A 27,516-nucleotide genomic window follows, 5' to 3' on the forward strand; every position below is an offset into this window, starting at 1 on the left:
CCTTGCTTCAGTGTAGCTTCAGCAGAACACTCCCATCGCAAAAACAATGAAAACCACTGATCCTGACCACTCTGCATTGGGGACTTGCCTCACCCACCGCCTCACACTTCTCTGGCAGGGACTCAAATATCTAAAACCTCTATGAGAGCAACACCTCCGCCCAACCGTCGCCACGAACACCACTGCACCTTGCGTGCCAACTCAAGACCTCCAGTACTCATCAATCCTCTGCATCTCCCTGCCAACACAGATTGTGCGCACATCCTCTCCATTGCACACAGGCAACTCTACCAACCACCCACCACCTCCACTGCCACAAGCCAAGACAAGCCTCCAGATGCAATGCTTCCAAGAAGGTCACGATGCCAAGGCGCCACCGTCGCACTTCCAAAAATGAAAAAAGGTTTTCACCCTAAAGAGCCCCGTGCAGTAGGTACATGGTGCCTCGCAATGGTGCCCCCAGTAGGGAGAGCGACACCACAGGGGCGACGCCATCATTGCCACCGACACTAGCGTCAGTGAAGGCTTTCGCCTGGCTCAGCACCATGCCTGCCGCACGCACTCGGCCAAGCCAGCAGCCCACTCCCCCTTGCCTCCGCAACGCCTCTACCAGGAGAGGCCCGACACAGCCCGAAACACCACCTCGGCGCCCCCAGCAAGCACCTGCAGCCCTCCAGCCCCACCACCATAGCAGCGCCGGACCAGTAACATATTAGGGAGGAGAAGGGAAACACCACCTCTTCACCTCAGCACCCGTCGCCTGCGTGCATCACTCCCCCGACCCCCACCATCTCCAAGCCTTCAAAGCCCAGATCTTGTCAAGGCAGAGGCTCCCAATCGCAGCTACCGCCACCGCCGACCACGGCCAGCCACGGCCGCAATGGCCACAATCTGCGCCCACATCTGCACAATCCGCAGCCGTCGTTGCTCCCCGACGCCGGACGCCGCCTCCCCCGACACACCATCACGCGCCCCCGTCGCGCCGCCACCAGATCCGGTCGTGGCAACGCCGGATCTAGTGGCCCCTGCCGCCTCCGCCACGCAAACGCCCGCAGCAGACGAAGGAGCTCTAGGGGAGCCGAGGCGACCTCACCCGCCCCAAGCCGCCCGAGAGAGGGGGAAGGCCCCGCCGCCGCCTTCACTGTGGGTCGCACAAGCTTTCGGTGACTCGCTCCGGCAGTGGGAGGGAGGGGAGGCGGGAGGTGCGGCGGCTAGGTTCGAGGGAGCCGCCTTGTCGCCCGAGCGGGGACGACTGTTTTCAAAGTGGGATCAGGTTTCTGGTTTTTTGGAGCCAGCAGAGTTAATCTTATTATTTATATTTTTTACCATGTTCGTGTGTGTACGTCAGTCTAGCGTGCAATAGCCAATAACTTGCCGGCCTGAGTCCATGTTACTGTTATTAATTGGGCGTACGCGCTGGCTGTGCTGCATGGCGTATATATACGTACGTAGTGCCTAGATGGCAGCAAGGCGAGTGCACACGGGTCGTTGGAGTCAGCTAGCCTTGCAGGTCACGATGCAAGTTTTGTTGGGTTGACCCAACTAAACAATACCCAAAACATGAAAAATAGTGTAATTATCCTATAGGGCCGACCCAATAATTTTTTGATTCTTTGGGTTCCAACCGTGGGTAATTGGGTAACCCAAAACAAATGTGGCCTCTCCGTGGAGACAAGCTCAGCATTAAAGCCAATCCACTCGTGGGGTCTGTTGATGAGCGGGCCAGCAATGGCAGCCTCTGTTTCGTTGGCGTTGGGTCCTGCTGATGAGCTTCATGGAGTGGAGTAGCCAGCAATGGCAGCCTCTGTTTCGTTGCCGTCAGCAAGCGCAGTCGCGGTGCAGGTTAGCCAGATTAGTGCGCGAGGTAGCTGCAGGGGGCGATGCGGGGATCCGTTCTGTGGTGGTAGTGGTGGCCGTCGCGAATTCGCGATTGGAGTTGTCCCAGGCATGGACGCCGGCGGCGGGATCAGCTGTGTCGGGTGATGTTGCTACAAGCCTACAGGTGCGTGTCCTCCCCAACCACCATGGCCATGGTTATAGCTTGATTTGCTTTTTTCTGGCTCGATTGGGTCCTATTTCATCGATCTCGTGGGGGCGTATAGCTCAGTCCAGCATGAAGTCATGAACACACCCAATCCGGGCATTTGAGAATGGAGATCTTGAATTCTCGATTTGGTGACCGCCATGGTCACAGTGTAGCGGAGATGGAGAGGAGCTCATAATAATGGAGCTTCAGAGCCACGAACGAAGCACAACAAGGAGGATTAGTGGCCACCGGTGCCAGTGGACAGCTTCAACGACGACAAGGTGTCGGCGCTCGAGAGCATCGACGGCGCGAGAAGGGCCAAGGTCTGCGCGCATGGCGGCGGCGTGAGGACCATGGCACCTCCAGGTGACCACGATGTGGACACTGAGCTCGTCGCCGAGATGACGTACATGGCGGGCGAGTTCCCCATGCTGTGGCCCAAGGCGAAGCCTCACTTTGACATGTCCGGCGGGAAGAACGGCAACTTCACCGTCTCCGTCTACATCTAGCTAGGAAACTAGTAATAGCGTTTTTTGGGTAAGCTTTTGGATAATCTTATACTTAATTTTGGGTTGGGTGGGTTGGACACCGGTTGACCCAAAAATGACCCACTTGCATCCTGACTTGCAGGTGTTTGCTGCCAGGCACACGTCCTGACTTTCAGGAACAGAAAAAGGGACGGCCGAGCTTTGCATGGACTGAGTATACGTTTGAATTGAAGTTGTTCGTTGGATTCTGTTATTCCTAGCCATGATGATGCATTATTATTAGTTATTTAATTAGTTTACGGCGGCGAGGTAGACGTACGTAGACTAAACACGAGCGTGTGTTGTATCTAAACACGCATTCAGTTTCTACGGAGAGAAAGAAAAAGGTGAAATGTGCGTGATCCTGTGAGGCGCTAGCTTGTGTGCAGCAGTGGAACAACTAAAAAACACGTCGTGTCTGACCCTCTTGTGCTAGAGTGTGAGTGAACTTGTGTTCTTTCGGGAGAATGTCTTTTCTTCACAGTGCCAACACAGTTTTGGTGATCGTACAACTTGTGATGAGCTGGGGCAACATGTGAAGTCTTTTGCCGAGTAAGGAAATCTTATCAAGAGATAATCATGGATTATTATATATATTAATTAAAGAGGAGGCCGCATAAACATTAGTATATATACGTCCTACAATATATACAGTGCAAAGTAGCAAGGCCATATTAATCATGAACTGGAGCCATGCATATCAATATACTAAAACACTATTATATATACATGAGTAATCATCGTATATATACTCACATGAACGCATGGAAGGCAGATTAATACGTTAGTTTTTCCAAAAGTTTATGACAATAATTAAGCACGTAATATTACTTGATTATTCATTCATGCCCCGAACGTTGAAGCCTGCTGGTGCATGCATATCAATCTGTACCCAGCCAGCCAAGTTAACAGAGGCTATGAAAATTCAACGGAAACTTCTCCCTTGGTGAAAAAATTGAGATTCGTATACACACAAATACAAATAACTTATCCATACTTTGACTTGGCCAGATGTAAATCGAAGTATATCAAGCATCACAAACAGGACAAAGGATCTAAATTTGTAAGTATACTATATAGAAGTAAATGAAGAATCTTTGAAGATGTTACAAGAACAAGCTTCCCGATTCCCGTTGTCATTTATTCAAAAGATTTGCTGACTGGCACTAGTTTCCCATAAACCAGATAAACCTCGCCCAAAATGTGATAATAACAAAACAAATTGCTGCCAACCTGGTGTTAGTGCAAATCCGTCTGACTCTCCGTCAGTACTGCATGCGTGCCCCTTCACATTCCGTCAGCTCATTTTCACAACATGGCCTGGGATAATTTCACATTGCAAAGGCTAAAAGAAGACTGCCACCTCAAAGAATAAGAAGCCACAGGGGGGAAAGAAATAAAAAAACACATAAGCAATAGCATATATAATGATAACCAGTTCATGGAACATGGTTTCCTGCATAGTTGGTGCAGTGGAATTGGGCTGATCAGGAAGACATACAGGAAGACATACAAATAAGTTTCAACAAAAGCGAGAAAGCAATATAGTGCATGGATCGGTCGCCCTTATTGCATGTTACACACATCGATCGCACTAGCTCGCACAACCGTAAATATGCCTGCGTACTCGTTCATGATTCATCAGCAGCAGTTCATCGCATGTCAAGTGGCACTCTCAGATGGTCCACCTCATACAGGCCGTCTCCCCTGGCGTGGGCCGTACCGACGACCGTGCCGGCGGCGTCACTGACGTGGCACGCACCGCGGCTAAACCCAACGCAGTAATCCAGCCCGGCAAGCTGGCCGACGGAAACAAGGTTCGTCCAAAGCCCGGGGACGTAGTAGACGTCCGGAAGCACCACGTTGTCGGTCTCCACGTTGCCGCGGCCACGTACAGGCATGGGCGTCCCATCTGCCGCCTGAACACAAAGGTTATCGTTCTCGAGTTCCACCATGTTGGTGATTTGACCACGGTCCCCTGTGGCGTGATGTGCTGCGCCGGTTGCGACATACCATTTGCAGGATCTCCTTGCCACCTCATTGGTATCGCGTTCGTCGACACTGGAATTAGGTTCACTGACAATAGATCATAGCAGCAGAAATAAGTTATTTGTTAACACGTCTAATTATGACTTAAGTATAGCCCTTATCATTCTATTTTTAGATAAAGGAATATTTCAATATTCCGGCCTCTACAACACAGTGTGAAATATTCGGCCATTATCATTCTATATATATCCTCACATTGTATCTCATAGAATATAATAGATGGCAATGCTAGAGTATATTCGGTAGTTAGGATAGCAATGTATAATAATCCCGGCTCTCCCAAGCGACGTGGGGGATGACCCTGCGCCACCATCCACCACCCTCCCGTCGGCCGCCTCCTATGGCCGCCGCCGGAGGCAGTGGCAGTCCACGGCTCAGCTCTCTCCGTCGTCCTCTCTCTCCTCTCTCTTCCCCCGCTCTCCTCTGCTGGCCTCCAACCTCGCCGCTCCTCCTCTGCCGTCGGGGCTGGAAACAACGCTCCCCTCGCTAGATCTAGGTTCCCCAGGCCGGATCTGTAGGCACCCTCATCTGGTGCTGGCACTCCGGTGGATCAGTTTGTGTGGGGGCGTGCCGCCGCCGTTGTTCGGTGGCTGGGGGGCCATGGTCGCCACCACCGCCCACCCCCGGTGCTAGGCTCCTGGCGGCTGGGGTGGCCGGGGGACCCATGGCTGTCGCCACCACTGCCGCGCAAGGTGTTGTGCCTCCGCTGCCACTCTCGGGTGGCCGGGGCTGTGGCCACGCCGCCGCTCCATGGGTTGCCGGCCAGAGGCCTATGGCCACGTCGCCGTCGTCAGTCACCTTACGGCGGACCTTTGCCACCTCCAGTCGCGCGCGTCATACTTGTGGGGGCCGGATGTCGGCCTCCCATCCCTTGTTTGGGTGGTTGCTTTTGCACCCTTCTAGCCACCCCTTCTAGCGGTAGTCTGGGCGGGGTACCGGCCGGTGGGCTCTCCTGTGAAGTGGCTATGTACATCGGCCTTCATCTATGGGAAGGAATGGGGTGGAGGCGAAAGCCCAGGGTCTGCTTGTGGGACAATGACGGCAACACCCCGGGCACCCTTTACCTTTTTTGAAGGCATCATTCTTGCCCCCTCTCCCCTCTTCTCAGGTGAGCTTTCCGGGTGAAAGTTTTGACCACATTGGTCAGACGACGAACGCCGCCTATGGCGTCTTGTTGGAAACTTTGCTAGTGGTTGTCTTTTACTCTTCTCAGAGAGTTTCCGCTTTTGCGCTTGCCTTCGCTCTATGTCATCTGCATCCAGGTTGCTTAGGGTTTTAATTCTTGGACCATGGCTTATGTGGCCTACTGCGTTGCCTTTAGCGAGATTGATCTCTCCTGGGGCAGCGCCCTCATAGCTAGCATTCAGGACTGCCCCTATAGATCCGCCGCCACAACATTGTCAAACAGAAGTAGATCAGAGTTGTTAGGCGGTCTCTGGTTCGTGCCGTCAAGTCGCTCTTCTATGGGTGTTGTCGGTCCACATCTTCGCACCCATCCTTTTTATGGTGGTGACTGTGGCCTTTGCATGGTACCTGTGCCCTACCGCGCCCAATGGAGCTCTACCAATGACTAGGCCAAGCTTCACTTTGTCCTACTGTAGGTGTCGCTAGGTTGCCACACCATAGTAGGCTTGGGACACTCACCGTGAGGGTGACAGGCTGCCCTCAGTCTGTGGTCCATTCCATTAACGGCATTGCCTCGAGCCTGGACAATGCTCGTCGTTGGGCCTCTGCCCTCCACTCTACCCCTCACCGTTACAGCGTTGCTAGGTACCCTACCAAATCGTGTTAAAATCATCTTCTTCTTCTCTTTTCTTTGCACGAAACTAATCAATTTAGCTTATTTGATGGCTCCTCTCATCTAATCACAATCCATCACAATACTGATATCGGTAGCTAGGGCGCTGAGTGTCTGACCAGAAAGAATAAATCGGACACCGTAATTAGTGACGACTACCGTGAGCGCGCCAGGTACAATATCTATTCTACCTTTTCATCTGCCAGCCACATCACCCCTCTCTCTAGCTGCACATGGGGATGTTTCTTTCTTTTGTCTTATTTTTAGGATTTTTTTTCTAGCACGTCTTATGAAGATTACCATGATAGTTTTTATGGTGCTCTATACTAGGCTATACCAGTGTTTGAAAAGGGCTAGTATATTTTGTTGGGCTTCTGTTTACTTAGGATCTTTTGTTGGATCTAGGGCCATAACTTTTCATTTTATATAATTAAAAAAGGCAGTGGGGAGCTCCCCTGCAGTTCCATTCAGATACAAAAAGAGTAACATAAAAATATTTGATGGTTAAAATTAATTGTATATTGCTCCTGTTCCAAATTGTATGTTGTTTCGGTTTTGATAGATGCATTATATTTGTTATACACCTAGACACAATATATACCTAGATATATAGCAAATATATTGCACTTAGAAAAGTTAAAACGACCTGAAAACTTCATGCTTGGTATGGGTACTATAAGTGAATAGTATAGGTAGTACTTGCGTTTTATGAAGAAAAAACATAGATGCATCACTGTAATATATTTTAATGGTAGCATGGTGTTATACTCCCTTCATCCAACTATCTAAGGTCCATTTGCTCATGACTCAAAGACCAAGGAAGAGTTAACTTGAAGGAAAAATGCAATTACTTCATCCTCGTTTAACGTGTACAGTTTAGCCTCTTAATTATGGCATTTGGCCACTGGGATCCACTACGCATGGGTGGACGTGCGATAGGTTAGAAAAAAATCATGGTGCCACAATGGATCCGGGGACGGAGTTACTCCATGACGGTCCACGAAGCGTCGCGCACCATGACTTCGAGAAAAACTGGAATAGGCCTTGCATACTTGGATTTTTCAGATTTCCTAATGGGCCTTGGATAGTTGAATGGAGGGAGTAGTAGTCTAGTAGAGGTAGTGATAATTAATAAATTATCTTTAGCAATGGATGTTTAGATTTTCTCTATTCTATATATCATTAAATAGTAGTATAATGCACCCTAAAAGAGCTGTAGCATAAAGGCTACCGAGCTTCCATTTAATAGTGTTAAGATGATCACGTAGGAAATTGGTATAGTTCATCAGCACAAAGTTGTTTCCTTTGGAAGATCTTCTCAAGCTTAGTGGAAGATTACTAAAACAAGGGCTAGTTTTAGTTGTATAGCTTTGGATCGGAGTCAAGATGGCAAGGAAAGTTGGAAGGCATAGTAAAAAACCTACCTGTGAGCTTCATCATCAGCAAGCTTATTAGGTTCCATTGTAGCGCGTGTTTTGTCTGCTGACGAATTGGTCGCTGGAGCTCTATTAGAGAGTGGTTTGTTGCTCCGTTCATCTGTCTGGTTACTATGACTGAGATGTCGATGCGTAGATGGTGTTTGAGCCAATTTACTGCTTCCGGACTCAAGCACAAGGATCACTGAATCTTCAGGAGTTGATGGTGCCTTGTCTATGTTAATACAAGCCGGGGAAGGTTTCGTTTTGGGGACGTCAACCATGGCGCTGATGCGAACACCAGAATCTGGGACGATGATATCATGCGCTGCTCGTCGCGTTGAAGAAACAGTGCTTCTCGTAACCTTCGTGGATTTGCCTTTTTCCAGACAGCTTAAAACTATTTGGTTTAATCTCTTCATTTGTTCGGAAGATGACTCAAGCATCAACATTATTTGCCTTGCCTGTTGCTTGTTCCTCCAATAAATCTTCAATATACTCAAGATTATGACACCCAAACTGTATATGTCGGACATATGTGAGGTTATCTTTCCATTCATCGCTGGCTCCTTGTACCCCCTGAACGACAGCATACATGGTTAATGAGTATGTCAAACTTATGTTAGATAAATTTTCTGCTTACAGAAAAATTCAGTTCGCATGAAACATGAAGCAGCTTACTGTGTTCCTATACAATTTGTCATGTTTCGTGCTAGTTCTTCCCCGAAGCACCGTGACATGCCATAATCTGTGATTTTTGGCACCATATTTGCATCCAGCAATATATTTTCTGCTTTAACATCAAAATGATAAATACAATGTTGCAGTTGCCTCTGGAGGTATGAAAAGCCCTCGCAAGTCCCCTTAATCATTTTGTAGCGTGTGTTCCAATCAATTCCGTGATGCTCATCTGTGTATCAACAAAAAGATTAATAATTATCTCGTCATGTGCAAGTATGATTCCCTACTATATAGATAGTTATTCTACAAGTAGGGAACAGTCACACCAGAAGTATGATGCTTACCAAGGTTTTGTTTTTGTGTACAGAGTAACCTATGCGTCTTGTGAGCACGAGCTCTTTCTCCAATGAACTCCACAATTTTTTTATGAACTGACGCAGATGATTCGATGCTCTTTTCAACGGTTTCCACGGTACTGAATTCAGAGGCCTTCAAAACTTCACATGACTTCCGACAACCGACTCGATACACCATCGGTGAAGCAGAGGATGGCCTCTCATGCTCATAGGCGATACCATGGATTTCAGCATATCTGTTGCTGTGTGGAGGAGGAAAAAACATTCAGATGTTCTCCATATCGAAGGGAAAATAAAGAAGCCACCGATAGGTCTTAACTCTTAACAATATTGCCCTTTTTGAGATATTCCGACGGCATCTGAATGTCTATGGAGAAATCAGAGCAGCTATCGTACGGTAACACAGCTATAACCAACCTCCCAATCCCCTTCCTGCTGTGCTCTGCGCAGCTGCTTGTAGCTCCCCGAGCGGAGTCGTCGTTGTATATTTGCAGAAAATATTTTGTTTGAACCGATAAATTTGATTCCGGCGAGGTTAAATTTGACTATCGAGGCTTAAAACTACATTATTTCTACCTTTTTTTCCTAGAAATACTGGATAATATCTACTTCGCCGGTTGTCTCCGAAGAGGAACTAAACTGTATTTTATCCCACAGTGTATGCATATGTTTGCGATGCGTGTTTGTCTAGCTCGCAACACGGAATTATTTCGCTTGGATCTAGCTCTCTGCAAATGGAAGAAATTAAGCCGCGATAGGGAGAGCGAGGCAGAGATATCATACCAGTCTGAAGCATATGCCCGAAATAGCTCATCGGCGATACTGGAAACGATCGAGCCTGCAAGCTCTTGCTGAACCGCGAACACAGCGACTGCCATGGTTTGCTGGAGGCGTCGAGGAAGAGGAAAGGGAGCAGAAGGGTCGGGGGAGAGCCATCGAGTCGTTGACTCATCAGGGCCGAGGCGAAATGACAATATTGCCCACATGCATCTCAGACCCTTGAGGCTTGGCATTTTATATACGCATCTCAGGGACTCGGGGCACCAAAAGTGAGCGAGATTGTTTCTTCTCCGAGGGGTTTTTTGTCAAGCACACGGTACAATCACTCATGTGCACGCAGTGTTTGCAGCTTTCTTCGCAGTTCACCAAGAGCTAGCGCTTTAGTCATCAACTTTCGTTTTCATGGCCGGACCAGGGATCAAAATGTAATTAAACAGTAAAGTAGTGCTAACCCACCGTTTGATAGAGCAACCAAGGGAGCCGATTAAATCAAGCCGTCTTCTTCAGACGAATTGAGCTGGTGGCCATATCTTCCTCAGCTCCGATAACCTGCAGCCGGCCGTGCCTCTCTGCCTTCCCCTCCGATCGATCCCCACGGCGAGCGAGCGTGGCTCTTTCAATTCGGTTCATCGTCCTGTTGGCGGCATGGATGACGACGTAACCATCGTCGCACCGGTCGATGTGTCGTCCTTCCCCTCCGCTACGGTAGGGATCCAGGCAGGGTATGAGCTCATCCCCTTCTATTGTTCGATTAATTTTGACCTAGTATTATCTGGACACCGGACACTCATTTGATGCCGCGCAGGTTGTACACTAAATCAGCTTGCTGCCTACTAGTGCACGTGGTTTAATTAGCGAGTGACAGGCAAGGCAGTCTTGGGCCCGTTGACTTGGCGTATTCCCGTTTCCAATGTTAAATCCAGAGTCTATCCAGTTAATAGCCGCTCTAATTGCGGAATTTGAAGTTTCCCTTCGGCTGCTCCCAAATTAGTAAGTAAAAGGGGTCAAGGGTGCATTGTTTTGGAAAAATTCAGTCCCAGTATATATAGGTTTCCATTTCTAGACAAGAATTGTACCTATGGCTGTCATTAAGAACTAAATCAGCGCTTCAAAGACAAATACGCGGGGGTGTTTGGATCCTTGACCTAAAGTTTAGTCCGGTTCACATTGGGTATTCCGATGCCCATTAGTAGAACTAAACATAGACTAATTATAAAATAATTGCATAACTGAAGCCTAATTTATAAGATGAATCCATTAAGTCTAATTAGTCCATAATTAGGCTAGCAATTTCATGCTACAGTCACAAAATATGCTAATTATGGATTAATTAGGCCTAATAGATTCATCTAGAGAAATCAGTTATATATATAATAAGCCTATGTTTACTCCTACTAATTGGCATGCAAACAATCGATGTGATCCGGACTAAACTTTATAGTCCAAGGATATCCAAACATCATGCTAGGACTCCAGAAGTTCATCAAACTTTACACATCTCAAAAATTGAAATAGCTATATAGATAGGTATTTATTTCAAAAATAAATTGTACGTTATCGAAGGTATAATTGATACAGTAACTAGCCTGTTAGGATCAAAAGATGATAAGTTTCACTCTCCCTTGAGCTAGCAATACCAAATCAGAAACAAGCCACCAGTTCATCTTCAATAAAAAACCAACATTAGAGGCCATCGAAACGTTTGTGGTAAACGAATTGTTGGACCATTGTGGCATCTTATTGATAAAATTATATAGCTTCATCTTGGCATAGGGTTTTAGACTTTAGTAGAGAAAAACCCTCCTTTTTCTACATGGATGACAATCCACATGATAAATATATGATAATGCAACATGTTATTATGTCTAATAACTTTGCATGAAAACTCTATATGTAAGTAGTGCACACAAATCTAGTAACCTTGAATTGTTCAATTTCATATTAATCTTTCACATTGAGATTTTTTTTTAAAAAGACACAAGTAGCTAGTACTGCATGAACCGCATGATGGACAATGCTGTGATGAGTGCTTCTTTATTTTGTTTCTTTACATATACTGGATGAATTTGACATTAATTTTGTTCATCTTTAATTTTTTAACTTAATGTATGCAACATAGATGATTTTTAAAATATTGCAAAATGGTGAATTTGCTAGTTGAAAATCAAAACCCTGCCCCCTAAACATGAAATTCACACTCCTCTAGGAATTTATTTTTCTTTCATTATTCCTTTCCAATCGATCTATACTTGCAAAATACAAGCAGCACATTGAGGAACACCCAATTCGTACATTAAATAGGTAAGGAAATCAACATTAGGTTTGAATGGTCCTTGCGTCATAAAATTTGTTTATACTACTGTTGTCAGTCGAAACCCACCGGCGAGCAGCGACGGGCAACACGAAGAGCTGGGAGGTCGCCGGGGCGCTGGCAGGCACTGCTCCCTCGTCAACGGCCCGCAATTCCGTCACGCGCCCGGAGAATGTGTGAAAGCCGGGCGTGCCACCTGACCTATACCCGATCAGGAAGGTGCAGACGTGCTCCGAACAGTTTCCTGCGCACAAAGACACGTGTAAATGTAAGTCCGAGCCGTGGTCGGCTCTCCGGGACGACTCTTGCATTGGTTTTAAAGAGCCGATCGAGTCCCGGTGTCAGATGGGATCTGATTGTATCCAGATATGATAAATAAAGCAAATAATTATGAAACTGCTTCAATTAAATCTAATTAATCTAATCCACGATGGTAACAACTTCACTGCTAGATCGGAACATCCTACACGTAACTAGGCCTAATGAATGTAACAGATAACTGAATCATAACTCAAAACAGAGGCCTAAGAACTAGCAAGAGCCGATTCCCGGAACAATCCCTATTAAGGCTAAGATAAAGCATCTACTACACCACCGGATCATCCAATCCATTTGCAAGGCCTAACGTAGCAGATATTACGCAGGCTCCTAAGATAAGAGCAAACCATAACAGATTAGATCTACTAGACATAAAAGAAGCAGGGTGTTGCCTCTGTGCGACTAATTCTATACGACAAGAACTAGCATAAGATTGAAACGTGACTGCACAGAGACAACATGATATTCGTAGATGATAAGCAACAAAGCACAATGGATCTACTAAAAGCCATGCTACGAATATCAGGATAACTAGTACTACTCGCCATAAAAAACACTTCAGTACGAGTTATAAAGATAAAAGCAAGAACAATGCTGCCCTGATCGCGAGAAGCGATCAGGGCAACATGACACTTACTTGGATGAAACCCTAGGATTAGGGGTGGCGATGCGCCGAGAGTTGTTATTTGCGAGACGTGATGATGCTCTCCCTTTACAAATGTCATAGGGTACATATTTATAGTCCGGAGACTTCTTGCCGTGCAAGGCAACCTCTAAACTCTTTCCTAAACGAAGACTAGAGATAGATTACGAAGATTAGATAACATGACCTGGACTCTTCCCTCCATCGGTCCAGATCTTCATGAAGCTTCCAAATACCAGCCGGAACATGCCGTATAATTGTGGCAGATTCTGGTCGTCCTATTGTTTCGGCAGTTCCCGTCAACTCCGAGTGAATCTGGACGTGATTCCAGTTGTATTGGAAATCTTATCTCCTTAGCTTTCCATGCATATCTAGAACATCCAAAACGGAGTCCATATGTGGCCTGGGCGTCCATTTTTGTGCGGCCTCTTCCTGCAGTCCGAACTAGCCTCGCGAATAGACTGGGCTTCAACATGGATTAGGCCCGTGACCCCATCTCAGCTTGACCCTTGAGTGCCCAATTATCATTGTATTTGGCCAAACTTATGATATAAGCCTGGCCAAGTGGACTCCTTTACCGTGGGCTTCTTCTGACATTTGGCCTACTGTAGCGAAAATGGCCTCTCATGCCATATTTCAATATAATGTTTTGGCGATTGATGACACACGCAACACTTGAACTAATGTGTTTGCTTAGATGATATACTCAGGCTTTTAGGTTCAAGTGATGACAAAGAGAAGAGAGGCGAAGCTAGGCCCGAAGGGCCGCCCCTACGGGGGTTCCGCTAAACCGACGTAAGGCACGTCGGTGCATTGACTTGAGCACGTCTGGGAGTTTTAGTATCACCGGTTAAACCGACGTAAGGCAAAATGTTCTCATCGGTGCAATGATAGAGATGGCCTGCGGGCTAGGGTTTGGCACCGGATGAACCGACGATAGGAAATTTGAATACGTCGGTGCAATGGCAGAAGCAGACCAAGAAAAATGCATACATCGGATGAACCGATGATGCACCGGTTAATGGCGTCGGTGCAGTTGTCCAGAGAGTTTGTTTTTCAAGGATCAGAGGACAGTTGCACTCACCGGTTAAACCGACGCTAATATTACATACACCGGTCGATTGCGTCGGTTGATTGCCCGTACACGTAACGGCTAGTTTTCAGTGGGCAGTTTAGTATCACCGGTTAAACCGACGATGGCAATTTGGGGAGCATCGGATTAACCGGTGTTAAGCACTTTTCTGGCAGCTTTTCTCCAACGGCTATATTTGCTTGTGCTGCCTATATATACCCCCAAGGCCGCACCATTTGAGAGTGCTGGAGTTCAAGGAAGTATACAAGAGCTAAAGATCATCTCCAACCACCATAGAGCTTCATTGTACATCATATAGGCTTAAGCACACTTGTGAGAGTGCTTAGTGCTTGTTTAGGCTTAGTTCTTGAGAGAACTAGCTTGAGAGAAAGTCTTGCTGCGGCAAGCAACTTGTGTACTCGTCGTGTGACCCTCCGACTTGGTGTGGAGTGGCAACGACACTTTGTGCGGGGAAGGAGGCCCCTACTTGGTGTTAAAGCTCCAAGATAGTGAAGACGGTGCCGTGGTGACGCTTCGAGATAGACGGTGGCGGTGACCTCGTCTTTGTGACTTGGCGTCACTTAGCCTTTGCTTGTCGGGAGCCTTGGAGGCGTGGCAAGACGGTGATCAAGCGAAGAGACTCGGCATCCCACTTGTTCTTTGTGAGCAAGTGGCCGTGGACGTAGGGAGGGACTTTGGTGTCCTAACCGAACCACGTTAAATCGTGTGTCTTGGTGTCTTCACGGGAGTTTGCACATCCTCTCCCTTACCGCTTTACTTACCGCATTACGTTTCCGCATTTACTCTTTCTTGCTTACCTTTACTTTCCTAGTTAGTTTGATTAGGATTGGCTATAGGTTGCAAGTCTTTTGGGGTAAGTAGAGGGTAACATAGATAAACCTTAGTCATAACTAGCATGTGTAGGACGTGTTAGGTTTATCTTATGCAATTAGATTGAGCCCTAGGATAGAAAAGCGATTAGCGACCCTATTCACCCCCTCCCCCTCTAGGGTCGGACACCCAGGTGATCCTTACAATTGGTATCAGAGCCTGGTCTCACACCTCTTACGAAGATTAGCCAATTCTATTGGTAATTTTGTGAGAAAGCTCGTAGGAGAACCGTCGACTTAACCGTCGAGTGAGTATATGTCCGGGGAAGGGATGAGTACTGATAGGGCTCCGTTTTTCGATGGCACGGGTTTTCCACGTTGGAAAGTGCTTATGCAAGCACATCTTCAAGCTCGGGGGCTTGATGTTTGGCGTGTCACCGAAGAGGGCAAGAAAAATGAGAATAAAGCCGAGAGACAATATGATGCCATTGCAAAATCTATTCTATTGTCATCTCGATGTGATAGTGTGTTTAATCGTGTATTTGCTAATGAAAATGCTCATAAGCTATGGAAGCAAATTGTCGAGAATCATGAAGGCACAAAGGATGTTGCCAATCAAAAATACCATATTCTCGGCGAGGAGCTAAGTAGCTTTAAGCAACTTCCAAATGAAAATGCTCATGACATGTACTCACGATTAAATACTCTTGTCAATGAAATTAATGCCTTAGGTCTCAATCAAGTTGATGATGGGGAAATTAACTGCAAGATTCTCCGAAGCCTTCGCAAACCCGACTACAACATCATCAACACGATCTTGCAAAAGGAAGACTTGGTCAAGCTTACACCAAACCAAGTCATCAATCAAATCATCGCCCATGAGTATAGTATGGGGATGACAAAGAAGAAAGAGCAAGAGTCCACCTCTTCTTCAAGCAAAAAGAGTCTCGCCGCCAAGCACTCATGCAAGCATCAACCAAGGCGACAAGACTCATCAAGCTCAAATGAAAGTGAACAAGAAGAAGAGGATGACGAAGATAGTGATGATGAATCAAGTTCAAGTGATGAAGAATACCCAAGGGCCGTGCTATACCACAACCGCAAGATTGCCAAGCATGTACATGAGCTCTATGAGCTTGGGTACAAAACACTCATTAAAGGGAGTGCGGTTGGGATAGAGAAGATGGCGAAGAAAAAGAACAAGTCAAGAGCCCAAGCTCTCTCCGCCATCCATTGTGAATCGGCTAAAAGCTGATGAATCATATTCGGTTAGCCAAACAGTCCACATAAACCAAACCATCATCATTGATAAAAATTTCTTCCCCCCACAAAAATATGCTATGTCATGCAAAGAGTGAGTGTGAGCTTCCAGGTATGTCTCAAAGCATTTACAAGTGCTAGCATGTATATACAGTGAGGGTATAGCATAAAGACACCGCATAGAAAAGCTCAAAATAATATATCTATATTAGAACATGAGCAAGCAATTTTTAGGATTTTCAAAATAAAAAGCATCACCACTTAGCCCAACCAACTAGTACATTAAAGCATGACAAGCAAAAACCAGCAAGTACCTATGTAAGGATCGATGGACCAAGAGGGGGGGTGAATTGGGCCTTTTTCAATTTCTAAAACAAGGTAAAGCAACCTTAACCTATGCAATACTAGTAGGGCACCAATTCACCAACCGGATAACTAAGCTACCTACACAAGCTAAGAGAGATAAAAACAAAGTAAAGCCTAGCAAGGTAGAGCTAAGTTATGATCTCTAAGTCAAGCACATGAGTAAATTGCATGAAAGAAAATGCTTGAATAAAGAGAGTGGACAAGAGACGACCGGATTTTTTCCCGTGGTGTCGATGTGTTGGCACACACCCCTAGTCCACGTTGTGACACTCACTAAGAGTCTTGTCACCTCCCATGTCACCGAGACTTGGGCGCTCACTAAGAGTCTCCGTTCACCATCTCGGCGTGGTGGAGCTCAAGCCACGTACAATCTTCTTCTCCGGGCTCCCACAATCCTTGGCAAGCTCCGCGAGAAACACCCCGATCACCAAGATCGCCTAGGTGATGCCAATCACCAAGAGTAACAAGCTAAGGCCTTCACTTGAGCAAGAACCGATCACCAAGAACGGATGCACACTAGCTTCTCTCTACTCAAGTCCTTAATCTTGCTTCTTGATTGATTGAAAACACAAGTATGTGAATGATGAAGCTCAATGTGGCTCTTAACTATAGTATGAGTGTATGGATGTTGCCTGGTGTCAAGAGTGGGCGAAATGACCCATTGGAGGGGTATATATAGGCAGCTCACACAAATAGAGCCGTTGGAGAAAAGCTGCCAGAAAACTGCGTAGCGCCGGTTAATCCGACGTCCCTCCATTTGTCATCGTCGGTTTAACCGGTGAATGTAAACTGCCTCTTCTGAAAACTAGCCGTTACAACTTGGGCAGATTGACCGACGTATCATCGGTTTAACCGGTGAGTGTAGTTGTCCACTGATCAACTGAAAAACCAAGTCTCTGGACAAATGCACCGACGTTAACTCAAACCTATCGTCGGTTTAACCGGTGAGTACAACTTTTGAAATCCACTGAAAAACCATCTCACTGGTCAATTGCACCGACGTCTTGATTCAAACAGCGTCGGTTAATCCGGTGAATAGAACTTGAATTGCCCTGGAAAAACCAACTCTGGACTAATGCACCGACGTTAAATTCAAACACGTCGGTTTAACCGGTGTATTGAATTTGTCCAGATTCTGCTGACTTCGTTTAACCGACGTATAGAAAATTGAGAGCGTCGGTTAAACTGGTGTATAGACTTTTTCTGATTTTGTCTTTTCTGATTTGAGTCTTGAATGAAATCCAAATATTCTTGAGATATAGTTTGAGAACCACTTATTTGAACTTCTAGAAACCTGAGTGACCATAGTGTGCATCCATTTTCAAATGACCATGTCCATGCTCAAGTTACTAAGCCTTAACCCCTCTTAATAGTGCGATCACTACAAAACTATAAAACCTATACTAACCTAAGTGTCCTTCTCAACCTTGTGACACTTAGGACTAGAAAGATCCTTAGCTTTGACATATATAAGTTGAAAACCGAGATCGCCTTTTAGAATGACCGAAATTGAGGGGCCTCTTTTGACATATGACCAAATGAGCGATAATGATCTATTAAGCTGCACAAACTCATTAGTCACAATAATGGTTGTCATTAATCACCGAAACATACCTTGAGGGCCTAGATGCTTACAACCTACACCAGTGAGCTCTCTCCGATACAAGGATCTTTTAACAAGCTTGATTACTCACGCCCTCAGGTCTTGCAGGTTAAAACATATTGCATTTGAAACTCAAACAAGCCTTTTGTTCTGTGCCAGGGGTTATTTGCTTGTCAGGCCACTTCTTACCAACCAATGCTAAGCCTAGGTCCGTTGAACCATCAGAAGCTTAAAGCAAGGTTTTGGTCATTCACAGCCTAGTCCAAGTTCATGCTAAAGTGCAATAGCAAGCAGTCCCGAACTAGATCGGTGAGACAAAACAAACCCACCTGGATCTTTTCATTATAGCACAGCATGGACATCATTCAGATTTTAATGTAATTTAGCACAAGATTATCATATTTGCATTGAGACTCGAGCTGCATAAATGATTCCAAGAAAAGGATATAGCTACCAGGCATGTACAAGATAATAAAAACAAAGTCAGCCTACACATACTAGTAGCCAAGTAAAGCGGTGACCATATTTCAGATTTTCAAAAGAATAAAAGCCATGCTCGGTATCAGATATTCAACATATTCAAATGAGCCTAACCACACATGGTCACTAGCATCCACACCTCAAAATATATACACGAAACACAAGTAGAAGCTACTAAGCATACAAGGAAGCTAGTGCAAGTGATAAACACATATACTGTATGATGATGCAATGGTGGGTTTGAATATTACCAATCAAATTGGATGTTGACGAGCCGATGGTTAAAACCCCGCCTGGTCCGTACTTGCCATAATGCATTCTCATCACAACTATCGGCTGTTAGAAAGCCGAACATCTGTAACCTAAAGTCCAATCAGGACATCTGTTGTCGTAGAGAGCTCTTCAAATGCTTTGTCCACGTGGATGAAGCAACCGATGTTGATCGCATCGAAGGAGCACAGAAGCTGAATCAGGCGGCTGATTCGACGAATGCCCTGACCCTCTATCCGCGGGGGTCGGGCAAGACGGACCCTGTCCATAGGGGTTGGGCGAGGCGGACCCGTCCGTAGGCAACGAATGCCCTGACCCCGTAGGAGCCGAATTCGCCGATGTCGATGGTGTCGTAGGAACGGGAATAGCCGATGATGATGACGATGCATAAGTACTGTTAGCCGGATCGATCGGCTAATGTATCAGACACTCCCACGCCCACATGGGAGCAGAAAGTAGCCGATGTCGATGGTGTCGCAGGAACGGGAATAGCCGATGACGATGACGATGCAGAAGTACTGTTAGCCGGATCGATCGGCTAATGTATCAGACACTCCCACGCCCACATGGGAGCAGAAGTAGCCGATGTCGATGGCCGGAACTGCGAAGGAGCGGAAGTAGCCGATAGCGAAGAAGCTGTAGGAGCACCGGCGGTAGTTCTTCATCCGGACGAAATTTTTTGTATGGGTCTCCATATTTCATCACCAAATCGTGCCAAAATGTGTTTATTCTGTGAGGCCAGTGGAAAAGACCAGTCTCAATCCATTTTTTGTCGCTTCGATCCGATCACAGTCTTCCAGGGCGATCCCTGAGATCGGCTCTTGTCCTTCTGCATCCCAAGCATGCATGTCTGCGAGCGAGACCTCGCTGGAATCATCTGCAGGGACCACTTCTACTTCATCGCCATCCCATTGGACGAGGTACTAATGCATTGTGGAAGGGATACAACAGTTGGCATGAATCCAGTCCCTCCCAAGCAGCACTGTGTACGTACTCTTGCTGTTAACGATGAAGAACGATGTTGGTACAGTCTTGCGGCCCACTGTCAGTTCCACATTAAGAACCCCCGTCGCCTCTGATGGCTGTCCATTGAAGTCATTAAGCATCACATTGGTCTTGATCAGATCGGAAGAAGAACGACACAATCGGCGCAGCACAGAGTATGGCATCAGGTTGACTGCGGCACCAGTATCGACCAACATCATGTTCACAGGCTTGCCATTGATGAAGCCCTTGAGATATAACCCCTTCAGGTGCTTGTAGCTCTTCTCCTTGGGCTTCTCGAAAATGATTGGCCGTGGGCCGAGATCCAGCTGCGCGATGGCCAATTCCTCCGGTTGGGGTGACCGAAACTCCGATGGGAGCACGAACACCATGTTCACATCAGCCGATGGCTTCTCATCGGCTTTTGTCTGCTTGGGGCGCCACTCTTTTCTCGGAGGGCGCCTTTCCTCCCTTCACGGCCGTCTGACTTGCTCCGCGAGATTCGGATGCGCTTTCCTCAGCACGTTGAGGTACTTCGCTTCTGCCTCTTCCAGATTGCGCAGGCGCTGCACCCTGCGCTTCTGTGAGCGATTAAGCCCGTCAGGACACTACCGTGGACGATGGTACCTGTCTTCTTCTTCTGGCTCGGAATCACCCCTGGATGGCCGCCTCACACGGTCATCATGACGTGTTCTGGGCCCTAAACGCTGGAACACCGATGTTTTATCCTGCTGGCGTCCTCGAGGCCTGCACTCCAAGCAATCATCTATAGTAGGCAATCGGCTCATGCCGGAATTCCAGCAATACCAAAAGAACGGGTAGTGCTAGTGGTCGCGTATAGCCTGGCGTCTTCCCAGTGCCCTCCCTGTGCGGTGCTCGTACTCGTCCTCCTCCGACTCATATCGGTGGCGCAACTTGTACTGGTACTGGTATTTTTCCAGAAGCCGATTAGAAGCTGGAAGCTGATTGCGGATGTGACGCACCTGCTCTTTGGTCACATGTTGCTGTTCCAGTTCGCGTTCATCCTGCGGCCGTTTGCTAGAAGCGGCCTCTCTCCTCTGCTTGTCATGGCGGCGCACGGGTCCCACCATGTTGATCTGGAATGCCAAATCCTGGCCCTCGGATCCGAAGTCTGACAGCTCCACCATGTTAGCTTGTGGGAAGGGCTTTGTGTCAACCTTCATCGTGTGTTGAGCCAGGATTAATCGGCCTTGCTCGATAGCCGATTGTATCTGACGACGTAGCTCCTTGCATTCACCCGTGGAATGAGTGAACGAGTGGTGCCATTTGCAGTACAGTCTTCCCTGCAGCTCTTGTGCCGTCGGTAACTTGTGATTCTCTGGGAGCTTCAGCTGTTTTTCTTTGAGGAGCAGATCAAATATCTGCTCTGCTTTGGTTACGTCGAAGTCGAAGCCCTTCACAAGCCCCTGCTGTTTGACCCACTTGCACGGGACAGGGTTTGCCCCCCGAGTCCACTCTGCCACGGCCAATTCTTACTCTTCACCAGAGTCATCAGATTCTTCCGCCTGGGCCATGTTTACATGGCGTTTGAACTTGTCCTGGTACAGCTCAGGATGGTAATGCTCGTATGCTGTAAGCTTCTGCACCAGGTGCGCCAGAGATGTGAACTCCAACTGAAAAGCCGCATCCTTGATCGGCTTAGCGAGTCCCAGGACAGCCAGATCGACTGCCTCCTTCTCTGTGATGCGCGACGAGTAGCATCGGTTCTTGACCTCCCTGAAGCGTTGTATGTACTCTGACACAGTCTCTCCTCGCTTCTGCCTGACTTGGGCGAGGTCGGCAATTCCAGCTTCGGCAGCCTCCGAATGGTACTGGTATGGAATTGATCTTCGAGCTGCCTCCAAGTTCGGATCAAATCCGGAGCCAGTGATGCATACCACCCAAAAGCTGGGCCTGTAAGGGATTGGCCGAAGAACCGGACCCTCAACGGATCCGACACTGAGATCATCCCAAGCTGCGTTAAGTATCGGCTCACATGCTCGATGGAGCTGGCTCCTTCTGACCCGTTGAACTTGGTGAACTCGGGAAGCCGATACTTGGGCGGCAGTGGGATCAAGTCATAATCACTTGGATACGGCTTGGAATAGCCGATCGCTTTTCTCTTTGGCAGGATGCCGAACTGGTCTCTCAGTATTGCACTGACCTGCTCCACACTAAGAACTCTTGGGGCCGATAGCTCAGCACTCGGCCCAGTAGCGTACTTTGCCAGCCATGCTTGTTTCTCCGCGTCTGCTCTAGAAGCTCCTGGGTTTGCCATCTGCACCGAGCGTGTTGGATTGACGCTGTCAGGGATGTAGGCGCACGTGTAGCCGTGCGGGATCTCCTTGGGTGGCTCGGTGAGGAATTGGCCTTCTCCAGGATCGCCGCCGATCTTGTGGACGACGTAGATCGGCGAATTTTGTGGTCTTGGGGCCGCAAACGAGAACGGCAATACCGGTCTAGAATGCAGTGCAGCTTCCTCTGTGTGACTCCCCAGGGTTGGCCCTGATGGAGAGTACTGGTTCTTGATTATCTCCTGGATGACGCGATGTGCCATGCGCTCGAGCTCGTTCATCAGGCTCTGAGAATGCCGATGAAGCGCATGGGCCACCATGTAGTTCATCTCCTGACGCAGGGCCCTGGTGCGCTCCTCTGATGGTACAGACAAATCCACGTTGTCGAGAGCGCCTTCAGGCGAGAACCCCTTCCACCTGATGCCATGGTTGCGGGTCCTCTCAAAAGAGCCGATGAGATCGGCTTCCAGCAGAGCTTTGATCTCATCACACTTCTTCTTGTGTTCAGGAGAGAGCTCTTCATACGTGATGGGCTTGGGAGCGGGTTCTTGATCTTGAGCTCCGGTCATTGTTGCAGTGGACGTTGTTGCCGAGAAGGGTCCCACCAGGCGTGCCAGAATGTGTTGTTAGTCGAAACCCACCGGCGAGCAGCGACGGGCAACACGAAGAGCCGGGAGGTCGCCGGGGCGCTGGCAGGCACTGCTCCCTCGTCGACGGCCCACAATTCCGTCACGCACCTGGAGAATGTGTGAAAGCCAGGCGTGCCACCTGACCTATACCCGATCAGGAGGGTGCAGACGTGCTCCGAACAGTTTCCTGCGCACAAAGACACGTGTAAATGTAAGTCCGAGCCGTGGTCGGCTCCCCGGGACGACTCTTGCATCGTCTTTAAAGAGCCAATCGCGTCCCGGTGTCAGATGGGATCTGATTGTATCCAGATATGATAAATAAAACAAATAATTATGAAACTGCTTCAATTAAATCTAATTAATCTAATCCACGATGGTAACAGCTTCACTGCTAGATCGGAACATCCTACACGTGACTAGGCCTAATGAATGTAATAGATAACTGAACCATAACTCAAAACAGAGGCCTAAGAACTAGCAAGAGCCGATTCCCGGAACAATCCCTATTAAGGCTAAGATAAAGCATCTACTACACCACTGGATCATCCAATCCGTTTGCAAGGCCTAACCTAGCAGATATTACGCAGGCTCCTAAGATAAGAGCAAACCATAACAGATTAGATCTACTAGACATAAAAGAAGCAGGGTGTTGCCTCTGTGCGACTAATTCTATACGACAAGAACTAGCATAAGATTGAAACGTGACTGCACAGAGACAACATGATATTCGTAGATGATAAGCAACAAAGCACAATGGATTTACTAAAAGCCATGCTACGAACATCAGGATAACTAGTACTACTCGCCATAAAAAACGCTTCAGTACGAGTTATAAAGGTAAAAGCAAGAACAATGCTGCCCTGATCGCGAGAAGCGATCAGGGCAACATGGCACTTACTTGGATGAAACCCTAGGATTAGGGGTGGCGATGCGCCGAGAGTTGTTGTTTGCGAGACGTGATGACGCTCTCCCTTTACAAATGTCATAGAGTACATATTTATAGTCCGGAGACTTCTTGCCGTGCAAGGCAACCTCTAAACTCTTTCCTAAACGAAGACTAGAGATAGATTACAACTCAATAAAGACTCGAAGATTAGATAACATGACCTGGACTCTTCCCTCCACCGGTCCAGATCTTCATGAAGCTTCCAAATACCAGCCGAAACATGCCGTATAATTGTGGCAGATTCTGGTCGTCCTATTGTTTCGGCAGTTTCCGTCAACTCCGAGCGAATCTGGACGTGATTCCAGTTGTATTGGAAAGCTTATCTCCTTAGCTTTCCATGCATATCTAGAACGTCCAAAACGGATTCCATATGTGGCCTGGGCGTCCATTTTTGTGCGGCCTCTTCCTGCAGTCCGAACCAGCCTCGCGAATAGACTGGGCTTCAACATGGATTAGGCCCGTGACCCCATCTCAGCTTGACCCTTGAGTGCCCAATTATCATTGTATTTGGCCAAACTTATGATATAAGCCTGGCCAAGTGGACTCCTTTACCGTGGGCTTCTTCTGACATTTGGCCTACCAATCCTGGTCAAATTCTGGCGATAACAACTACACCACAAGAGAAGAGATATTATAATGCATAGAATTTTAATTTGGAAATGATTATAAATTCTCCTAGGGCCCTGAAAACCTTGAAGTAGTGTGACAAAAGAGCAGAGCAACACCCCCAGCAAGATGAATGCAGCCCTACCCATCTTGTCACATGTAGGATAGGGCATTTTAGAACTTAAAGGTTTCCTCGTTTTATTTCTCAGAAATAGCCATTGGCATTAAACTCACTTTTTTTTGTTTTATTGAAAGTCATTACTCTCACTTATGATTTCTCTGTTTTCTAGAATAGTTAATGAGTTCCCAGTGACACCACTAGAACCTTAATTTTGTGGCCCCAAGGCATATTGTCTCTCTACTATTGAAAAAACCACAAAGCACCATCACACACATCCCGTATGAAGGAACTCATACGTAGAGGCTGGGATGTTTTGTTTAATTCTGTTGCCTAATAAAAGGGAGCACTATAACATTCCACGACACCACCTGCATATATGTCGACCATCCATTTTCAACATCTATTAGCACCTCTCCCTTGTCACCTTGACCTACAATACCTCCATATTGATCGCCGCATGGTTGCTTCCATCTTCATCCTCTATTAACTAGCAAATGCCATCAATCGCCACCACCTCCATCACAAGCACCTAAAGAGAATGAATACAAATGCATATTCCTTTGGTATGTCTTACTTTATTTGTTTTAATGTTACTTTTGGTATACCCCTAGTACTTTTAAATGGTCAAAGGGTTGGCATTAATGTTACTCCCTCAATTCCTACATTTTGTCTTTATAAGTCAAACTTTTCTAATTTTAAACAATTCTTTAGAAAATATATTAACACCTACAAGACCAACTAAGTGCACTATAAAACAAATTTCTTAGTTGATTTAATGAAACTAATTTGATGTTGTAGATTTTTGATGTATTTTTCTATAAACCTAGTAGAAGTTAGAAAAGCTTAAGCCAATTTTAAAAGTGTTACAATTTGAAATGGAGAATAAATGTTACATGCACCTATGAACAAATTCGTGAAATGTTCAAATGAAGCATTTTGATGCAACACATGAAGATTACAATTACTTACAGAGGGAGACGGCACAAATTAGGCAAGATCAGTCTTATTCAATACATTGCTTTGATGTTCTGAGAAGAAAAAAAAACATCGCCAAAAGTCACAAATATAGACATTTTCTTGCAGGCTTAATTGTAATCATAAAATGTTCCGGTGCTTCTTCCTAAATAATAATATAATTAACTTGCTGTGTATTAATTACTTTATGCAAAGGAAATGATTTGATCACCGAGGACGAGGATGGTAATAGACTAGAGTATCTCGTCAGGCTGCTCGAGGTTTTTGCGATCGGTGACGCCGAAGGAGCTAGCACCCAAGCTACGACAGCTGATCATCCCGTCTTCTGCACCAAGTTCATTCTCGACTCGGGAGCTTCTACGCATGCCACGGGAAACGCGTCCCTGTTTCCGTGGCTGATCCCAGTACGACAGGGCGGCGAGGTTCGTGCTGCCAATGGGCATCAGCTAGCAGTTCGCGGCTTTGGGCCCGTGGTCATGGAGAACTTCAGGGTGAACAACGTCCTCTATGTTCCTGGCCTCACCTGCAACGTCATCTCTTTGTCGAGGCTTATCAAGCTCGACTACAACGTGATGTTCTCCCGCTCGGGGTGCCTGATCAAGGACCTCAGGACCGGTGAGATAGTTGGGAACGCCCGCCTTGTTCAGGGGATATACCAACTCGATCGGCTGGAGATTCCAATGGACAGGGCCCCTGCAGTGGCGCCATAGGCGCACCAGCAGCATCTTGCAGAGACAGGCAAATGAGCATTCATAATCGGCTTGTTGAATGCTGTGATTGTGCCAGTCATTTATCTGTATGCATGTGTATTTTGTGTCTCTGATGTCATTGATTGCGTCCATGTCAATTGTAGCGGGACCCGGGCGGGTTTATCAATATGAATGAAACACATACCGTATAAATATACAATTGAGGTTGTTGCATTGGGATGAAACTATTTTGTTCTCTTCATTAAATATTAGCCATCATACCATCATTTATGCTAATGTGGATATTTATATATGTATTCACAATAAAACTACCATTGAGAAAGGTTTAGAAAGAAAAATAATCTGCAATGTGTGCTTGTATTGAAAAATAATAATAGTGAACTAAGGCCCTGTTTAGTTCCCAAAATATTTTCTACAGTATCCGTCACATTAAATCTTTTCACACATGCATGGAGCATTAAATGAAGTTGAAAAAAATAACTAATTATGTAATCTAACTGATTAGCACGAGATGAATCTTTTAAACCTAATTAGTCTATGATTGGACATTATTTGTCAAGTAACAACGAAATGTGCTACAGTACCAAAACCCAAACTTTTCCACCAACTAAACACACCCTAAGTAAAACTCATCTTGTAAGGTTTCTTGTGGTCGGAACCTATCCATTAGGGTTAGAATCTTTGATTCGTCATTGGTGATTGTGTTTTGTGGATTTATTGTAGGATTTAGTTGGTGCTTTTCTTTCGGTAGGAGATGACGTATCCGTCGAAATTGAGCTGCCCATGATGACGTTTAAGGATAGGTTTGTGTGCGTGTATTCAAAGATGAGTGTAGCACGCGTAATCACGTGGTTAGGATTGGTGTTTCTTAAAAAAAAACTCCATACAGTTTCCGGAGCTAGAATTTCAATCATGAAATGCATGCCCGTAGATTCGGCGAATCAATCTAGCTGCAGTTATGTCCCAAGGTGGACCCGGCATGTCTCGGTTGGTAATGATATGACAAAGGCAGCTTAATAATTACATTATTGATGGGTCTTTTTTCGAGGGGCCGACCTAGTGACCGTGTCTGATTCTGATTGGATCACAGTTCCTAATGGCGTGCCATTGGCCAGTTCCAGTCGTCGTCAGTCCTATATATATATATATAGAATACTGCATACTGATGACAATGATGTGTTGCTGTCTGTAAACTATTTAATACATGCCTACACACATAAAATATGGTGATCAAATATGTAAAATGGATCTTTGTGTATTGTTTTGCGGCAAACATCTAGTATATATAAACTCATAGTATAAAAAGGATTATACACAAGATAGCAAAGTTTTTACATATAGTAATATAAATTATTACTATGTAATACTATGCCCGTATCATGCCATTGGGCTTTGGCTTTGGCCACTGGGGATTTGGGTGGGCAGTGGGTTGTTCGTCTTTTGGGCTTGATGGGCCAACGGGAAAG

At 46.4% G+C, this 27,516-nt stretch overlaps 2 protein-coding genes across 3 annotated transcripts; one reads left to right on the top strand and one right to left on the bottom strand.

Annotated features, from left to right (window-relative positions):
* Positions 1–3,950: 3,950 nt before the first annotated feature.
* On the bottom strand, positions 3,951–9,836 carry LOC120644116 (receptor-like kinase LIP1). Of its 2 annotated transcripts, none has more exons than XM_039920677.1 (5): positions 9,636–9,835; positions 8,841–9,094; positions 8,497–8,725; positions 7,825–8,394; positions 3,951–4,629 (listed from the first exon to the last, which is right to left on the bottom strand). In XM_039920677.1, the coding sequence occupies exons 1-5, from the start codon at positions 9,728–9,730 to the stop codon at positions 4,206–4,208; spliced, it is 1,572 nt and encodes a 523-aa protein (XP_039776611.1). In that variant the 5' UTR covers positions 9,731–9,835; the 3' UTR covers positions 3,951–4,205. The 2 variants fall into 2 exon arrangements, with proteins under 2 accessions (XP_039776611.1, XP_039776612.1); XM_039920678.1 differs by having other exon boundaries at positions 3,963–4,614; positions 9,636–9,836.
* Positions 9,837–9,913: 77 nt separating this feature from the next.
* On the top strand, positions 9,914–26,270 carry LOC120644117. The gene is made up of 2 exons (XM_039920679.1): positions 9,914–10,354; positions 25,534–26,270. The coding sequence occupies exons 1-2, from the start codon at positions 10,278–10,280 to the stop codon at positions 26,048–26,050; spliced, it is 594 nt and encodes a 197-aa protein (XP_039776613.1). The 5' UTR covers positions 9,914–10,277; the 3' UTR covers positions 26,051–26,270.
* The last annotated feature ends 1,246 nt before the right edge of the window (positions 26,271–27,516 follow it).

The sequence above is a fragment of the Panicum virgatum genome, chromosome 8K, assembly GCF_016808335.1.
Source record: "Panicum virgatum strain AP13 chromosome 8K, P.virgatum_v5, whole genome shotgun sequence".
In the NCBI taxonomy this organism is placed as follows: Eukaryota; Viridiplantae; Streptophyta; class Magnoliopsida; order Poales; family Poaceae; genus Panicum; species Panicum virgatum.

Bases quoted from the DNA above. Each gene is read 5' to 3' on its own strand.
- LOC120644116 (XM_039920677.1), bottom strand. From the start codon at position 9,730: ATGGCAGTCGCTGTGTTCGCGGTTCAGCAAGAGCTTGCAGGCTCGATC. The intron at 8,726-8,840 runs GTAAGCATCATA...GTTGATACACAG, and splicing joins TACACAAAAACAAAACCTTG to ATGAGCATCACGGAATTGAT. The intron at 8,395-8,496 runs GTAAGCTGCTTC...GCTGTCGTTCAG, and splicing joins ACAAATTGTATAGGAACACA to GGGGTACAAGGAGCCAGCGA.
- LOC120644117 (XM_039920679.1), top strand. From the start codon at position 10,278: ATGGATGACGACGTAACCATCGTCGCACCGGTCGATGTGTCGTCCTTC. The intron at 10,355-25,533 runs GTATGAGCTCAT...TACTTTATGCAA, and splicing joins ACGGTAGGGATCCAGGCAGG to AGGAAATGATTTGATCACCG.